At 38.7% G+C, this 7,234-nt stretch overlaps 1 protein-coding gene across 2 annotated transcripts in view; it reads right to left on the minus strand.

Annotated features, from left to right (window-relative positions):
• trim67 (tripartite motif containing 67) overlaps nt 1-6,150 on the minus strand; it is a 43,268-nt gene extending 37,118 nt beyond the window's left edge. For both annotated transcript variants that reach the window (XM_088625036.1, XM_088625035.1), the window contains exon 1: nt 5,290-6,150. In XM_088625036.1, coding sequence (XP_088481162.1) covers nt 5,290-6,060 — 771 coding nt within the window. In that variant the 5' untranslated portion in view covers nt 6,061-6,150. The remainder of the gene's footprint in view (nt 1-5,289) is intronic.
• Between the last annotated feature and the right edge of the window lie 1,084 nt (nt 6,151-7,234).

A 7,234-nucleotide genomic window follows, 5' to 3' on the forward strand; every position in this document is an offset into this window, starting at 1 on the left:
CAGATGTAGACTGATTATGTATTGCCATCATAGGAATGAATCGGTGTAAATGTCAATGCTTTTAACCTCCATTTGGTTTCTTCCAATAACATTGATGGTGTATTTCCAAAATTTCCTACACATTTGCAGTCACGCATTATCATCTGTCAACACACTCCCTTTAGAAAAAATATTTTATGTACCTTTTTGATGTTATGGTAATTGTGCAGCACCAATGCAGTACATATGTGTGTCTGTGAAAACACTGCACTACCGTTTTATTACGGTATTTATTATTTACCAGAAAAACTCATGCAGTATATATCATTTGCCTTTCAACATATGGCAGTTCATATACAGCACTAAGATCACATAAAATGCAATTCTCCTTCAGTCCCGTCCATACAATAGTCCTTTGTAAAGTCCAAATTTTGTACAAAAGCCAGTACACGAAGGCTCATCTAACACACTTGAATAACTATGTATTAATATCACCTGCAAAATAAAGCTACATGAGCTACAACCGGGAGACAGAGGCATGCTGTCTCCAGCTTCTGAGGATTTCTGCCTTCCGGATGGATTCCATTATTTATTGGAATTGACAGCAACATTCAGTCAATGGCTTAAACGCTTACTTTTCAGATTTTAATTTTTACACAAAGGCAGCCTGCCTCTGGACTAAGCATTAAAACAGCTAGACTTGCATTTCCCTATCCCAGAGACATCAGGACAGAATATCAACCACTAAAAGGTTGCACAGTAATCACTGCTGTCACTAGGGTCGCTTTCACCAGAATTCCCATGTCACCAAACGTGCTATAGAATATCACATGAAATACGCTCTTAAATATGCAATTTTTCTTAATTGATCAGGGAAAGCAAGCACAACTCAGATCCTCATAGCTCCCACATTTGGTTTGTTATCTATGGTGGTTTGTTAAGACATCATATACTGTATATAATAAAAAGAGGAAAAAACTGTGGTCAGTTATCACTGCTAAAATATTGTTTTACGGTCTTGTGGTGAACAGAGTCCCTGTAGATATACACTGAAATACCAGTTATTTACTGAAGTAAGTTTTCTTACTTGCCAATCAGGACTACAACAGTGTCCTACCCTGTCTGCATCTGTGCTGCTCAGTAGGAAGGAAGCAATGACAGACAGTAAATAGCACAACTTTTAAGCTAAAGGCACAGCAAGACATCTGAAGACAGAATGCACCAAGATTTACCGAATCCTTTATTCAATCAGAGAAGTCAACTGAAAACAAAGCATTTTACAATGATGATCTGAATAAGAACTATGCTAATGGGTCCAATAGCAGCATCACACTTGGGATTTGAATCCACACCCATGCAATCCAGAATCCTAATCACTACTCTATACTGCTACCACAAAGTTCAGAGGGTCTCAACATGATTAAGGCTAGCAGCCGTATAGGTGCCCATCAGAATTCCACACAATTGTGGATAGTTAGAACACGTCCCCAAACTACTGTGCGTAAATTGATTCTGATTGCTTTGGAGAATTATTGAAGGACTAGGATCAATTAAAAAAAAAACAGATTCCAAACCAAAAAGAGGATACTGAACAACCCGTGCTCATAAATAAATGTATTTTCTTAAACTTGTAAAAATCACACTAGCTTCCCCTTAAACACTCACAAAAATCATAAACATCTGGTAATCTACATTTAGCCAATCAATATTATTAAAGCAGCTTGGTGTTCATATCATGCCTCACTAAAGGGCTATACTAGTTAGTTACAAAATGACCTGGTACAAACTGTCAAATGGTATTTAGTAAACTCAGAAAGACTCAGAGGACCACAGATCTTATGTCGACCTCCCTTTTCTCATTACCCAAATGGTGGTCAGGTTGTGGGTCTAATTATTAGTGCTTTACATTAGCTTTGTAATGCTGGGGGTTATAATGCTAACATCTCTGCAGACCAATTCAGTGTAATTAAGCAGAGGGACAGGTCCCGTTGCCAATGAGAAACAGTCTTACCACAAGAGGCCTATAAATCTCTGAGGGGCTGAGCCATCCAGAAGGCATGCAGAGCTCAGAAAAGAACAGAACTAGATCAGTCACTTTGGGATTATTCTGTAGTATGTAGAAAAGTAGGACCTTTCAGAACTGGCTGAATCTAAAGTATTAAAATTATTGTCTTGCTCTTTCATACTTACAGTACACTGTTTACAGGAGTGCTAGTTATTAGCAGCATTATACCAGTGTATTATTATTCTCTTATCTTAATGCAAGGTGGCAGCAGGGTGCAATTGGTAGGGATCTGGTTTTGTAACTAGAAAGTTATACAGTAGGTTCACGTTTCAGGTGGGATACTGCTGTTGTAATCTTCAACAAGAGATTGTAATGGTGCTACAGTAAAATGCACTACTGCAATGTCCATTACTCTGCATGAAAGCATTAGTCAAATGAATATTATATCACCATTTTTTTTATTTTTGTTTTGTTTTATAATGAGTTGTGGTACGAGGCACATAAAGGATAGATAAGCATCTAAGTACTGTGTGTCAACACTGGAGTAGAATATTGGTTTTATTCCACAAGGCCATCTGCTATCTTAGCTTGACAGCTTAACTCAGACAAGACCTAGGGAGTCATACCAGACATCCTGCAAGCAATGCTGGGGTCTGTCTAACCTCTAATAATGAAAGTCCAAACACACTGCTCTTCTCACAAAACACTCGAAAAATCTGTTAATGAGCGAGGAAACCCCTCAAGGTAGGAGACATGCATTCTAATCAAGAATAGCCATCTCAGTCAGAAGAAATCCAAATCAAAGTGTTTTTACTGTCTTAGTTCTCAAAGCGATGAGCTGGTCTAAGATAACACCATCCAAAGTATTGAGGACAGACCCATGCATCACCTCAAAACACAAGCAGGTAGATACTGCTGGTAATCAATGTCCACCAATTATAATTCAATACTTAATATGGAATCCACTGCCTCACTTTGTGAGCACAATTTTGTTTCTGAGTAGGAAAGCACACTTCTGAGCCCACTAGAGACATATCAACACTAGGTAAAAGCTTTAAAATATACAAATAGCAAAGAATGTTGCTTTTCTGTTGTCATGACTAGAATTCACTTAGTGCCTATGTTTTAACATAATACAAAGCATGACCTTAAAGACTGTTTAAATCAAATCCCAGACATTAGGACAAAGCAAAGTCATTATGCTTCCTAAACAGATGTCAACCACTGTGTGTTTGAGCAAAGATCAGAAGTGCCGGTTCTTGTTCTGAAGTTCATATACAGTAAAGTAAGCCCTCACTGTTGTAATACTGAACAAATTAAATCACACAGCATGTTTTCAATCACATTTATTAAGAACATAGTCAAGATCTGCAGAGGATCTAAGATTTGTAGAGAATATTTGATCTGTCACTGGCAGAAAAACTCAAAAGTCTCAGTAAAGGTGCAAACAGTAAAGCAAGCACAAGCACATAAATATAAATGAGCATGTACAAATGAGACAAGGCCATTTGGCCTATCGAGCTTGTTTAGTAGCTAATTAAACTGATGAGCTCATCTTGCCAATATCATGAAAGATGTATCAGTTTCAATAACACATAAGAGAAGCTTGTTACAGACTTCAAAATGCCTCCATTGACTTTGCCAGTGCCCTTGAGGATTTTGCATACTTGAATTATATTATAGCTGCTACCCTGTTCCTGTCTCCAGGAATAGTGATGTCATTTGTTATGTCATTCTCTTTGTCAATGTTACAGTATGTCATACTTTATGTCATCTGTTATGTCATTTGTCATGTGAGAAAAACATGCAAGTAAGCATTTCATTGTATTCAGGTACTTACGACAATAAACTTGAACTTGAACTTACAGTAGGTCCCCTTACAGTCTTCTCTGTTCAAGGCTAAAATGATTTGATTCTTGTAGTCTGTCAGTGTACTTGGTCACCCCTCTCTACACTATTTCTAGAGCAGCAAATCTTTTTTTGTATTGCGGTGACCAAAATTCTTAATAATAATTTAGAGGAGATATTACCCATTGAACAATTTTAACATCACTTGACTTAATTCCTACACTTTTAACTACATATCCTACATACTATTTGCCTTTATATTGTTTCTCTGCAGTTGTCTAGAAGATTAAAATGATGTGTCAAAGTAAGTACCTAAATCTTTCTATAAGTATCATCTCAAAGCTCACTTCCATTGTATATAGCTTGTTACCTACATGGAGCACTGTGCACTTTTTCACATTAAATGTCAATATCAGTGCATTCCCACAGCCTTCCAAATCATCAGACCTGCATAAACAACAGTGATTACAGAAATACCTATGTGAACTGTACTAAATCTATTGAACTAACTCAAGATTGGCAACTATTCTACTTCATCCGAAACAACAATTTGTGTTCAATTAAAAAATTACAAATGTAAAAATAGTTTATGTGTTTAGGAATAGATTTGCAATGGATAATTTTATTCTACCGCATAAATTATTTCATTCTATAATGGGATTCCACAGGACAACAAAATTAATTAATAGACTCAGTGATTACATTTCTTTTGTTTTACTCAGTTAATGAGGACATGAATCCCATGAAACCAGCTTATGATTAAAACAATTAAACGTGTTTAAATTGCAATCGCAAATTGCTATTTCCATTCACAACCCGCTAATATAAACACAATAGTCGATCACAATGGTATTTCTCTGTGACTAAAATATTCACAGCCAAATCCAATGATTATAATTAACACCACTGTGAGCATAATATATTCAACAATCAGATCAGAACGGGGCACTGCTGTTTTATCTCTGAGTGAAATATTTCTCTTAAATTGCTCCAGTAAAATACCCAGCCGCATAAATGGGTACAGATAAAACTCGTTTTGGATACTGTATACAGTTAAGGATCAAACAAATAAATCAATAATAATTGTTCTACAGTAAATGTAATAAAAACTATGGTCATCTGTCAGTCAGTAGTTAGTTCTCAACTACTATTCCACTTTAGTTTCATCAAATGACACAAATTAAATAGGGGTGTATTTACAGTATTATGTTCAAAACAACAAATCAGATTTGTCAAGACATTAATCGCTGTATTTTAATTATACTGTGGCTCTTTTGGATCAAAGTCCCTGAGCGGTTTTGCAGAAACTACTTTTAAGATAGTAGTACAGTATGTTGTTTAAATAAAGTTTGCTCCTTAAGAACGAAACTTTGGGAGAGTCATCACAGGATGCTTGAACAAACCAGCATGTTATAGCTGTTCCCAACCAACTACACTTCGCCCGCCTCTTAGCCTACCTTGTGCAATTTCCACATCGCTCCCAGGGCTTTGACGTCGTGCTGTCCGTGCTTGCTTTCCTCTAGGCACTGGTAACACACCGGTGTTTTGCAACTGACGCAGTACATACTGTAGTTCTCCAGGTCGTGCTCGGTACAGGTGCTCATTTTCCGAGCTGCGGACATCTGTGGTTGGTTTCCGCCGGGCGCTTGGCTCGGGGGCACCAGGCGGTGCTTCGCCAGCGGTCCGCGGGAAGGATGGCAGCGCTGCTGGCACGGCGTGCAGTAAAAGACATCGCACTGCTCGCACATCACCGTGGCTTCGACAGGATTGCGGTCACAAAGCTGGCACTTAACTGACACCGAGCGGCTCTGCTGATACCTGCTCACAATCGCCTCAAGGAGTCGGTTGCGTGGGAAGCCTCGTAGTCCTCTCTCGTCCAAGGAGACGCTACGATGACACAAGGGGCAGGTGATGGAGCAGTGACGGTGCACTGGCGCTGGGGGAAACACCCTCACCCCGTTGGGAGATTTGAGGCACGGAGTATAGGATCCATAGCCGCTGTCCGTTTCGCTGTACATACTCATTTTGTCCATATCAAGGTAGTCGTAGTCGGAGTTTCCAGAGGCACGGCTGTGCAGAGCTCCTTCGCCTTCTGGGGTCTGCACAATGATATTGCGGGCGCACGCCAAGCACACATTGTGAGAACACGGTAAAATGATGGGGTCCCGGAAAAAGGAGCCGCAAACTGGGCATTTTAATTCTTCATCCATCGCTTCCATAAAATACATGCACAACGCAAGACCAACTTATCTAGCAATGATACCCGACCAGCACCATTTGATGAGAACAGCTCCCGTGCTGTAGTCTGCGCAGGCGCAAAAATCAGGAGGAAATGTAGGAAATGTAGTAGACTTACAGGATGCGTCAGGATGTGAATATGAAATTTGAAGTAGTTTACCACTGATTCTTAAATGGAAACTACAAATCCCCTAATGCCAGAGAACAACAGCCATAAAAGGTCATAAACTATACATTATTTAACCATTTTGGCCTATAAGGATTAATTTGTAGGATTTTCACGTGCCAAGTATCATACATTGGAGCGACTCTACAATTAAAATCACACAGCAAAAAATCAGTTCTTTCTGCTTAATGTTTACGTAAAACTCAATCCACCTGTGTCTGACTTCTAGATTTTCTAAAATCACCGATTCTTAAATTATGTTCATATAGGGTTAAGTGTAGCAGAGCAGATAGTCTACTAAAATATTTCGTTGTTGCTTTGCAGAAAAGGAAAGATAGCATTATATAAATGATTTACAGTACCTTCATTTCTATATTAAGAAAATGTATTTTCATACAGTGTGAATATCGCCTTAGTATGGAAGCCCGTTTCCGCCAGGGAGTAAAAAAAAACGCGCTATGGTATCTCAGAATTGCGACTTAGTAAGTCAGAATTCCGACTTAGTATCTCAGAATTGCGACTTAGCAACTCAGAATTCTGACTTAGTATCTCAGAATTGCGACTTAGCAACTCAGAATTCCGACTTAGTAACTCAGAATTCCGACTTTATATCTCACATTTGTGACTTCGAAATAGCCATATTTCATTGTCTGTCCTTTTGTTATTGTAACGGATTCGGGTTCTAGGGCTTGTGCCTTCGCCGCTCCCACCCTAGTTCGTGCCTCGCTGCACTGGCTCGAACCTAAGTCTTGCCAGCTGAGCTAAAGAAGACCTTCTTTTTTAAGTAAAAAAGGACATACAATGGAAATACGTAAAAAGTATGTTTCAGCTTTTATTGTGAATTCTTCTGGATGTGAAGTGCCTATTTCTGTATCCTATTTCATATTCTGTCTACGTAAATAAAAACTATTTTTAAAAAGCCCACCGTGCACTATTCCATCCGGGTACTATGGAGCCTCACTGGCGGAAATGGGATTCTATAAAAATTAGTGTAATTA

The sequence above is a fragment of the Lepisosteus platostomus genome, chromosome 3, assembly GCF_059453375.1.
Source record: "Lepisosteus platostomus isolate fLepPlt1 chromosome 3, fLepPlt1.hap1, whole genome shotgun sequence".
Taxonomy (NCBI): domain Eukaryota; kingdom Metazoa; phylum Chordata; class Actinopteri; order Semionotiformes; family Lepisosteidae; genus Lepisosteus; species Lepisosteus platostomus.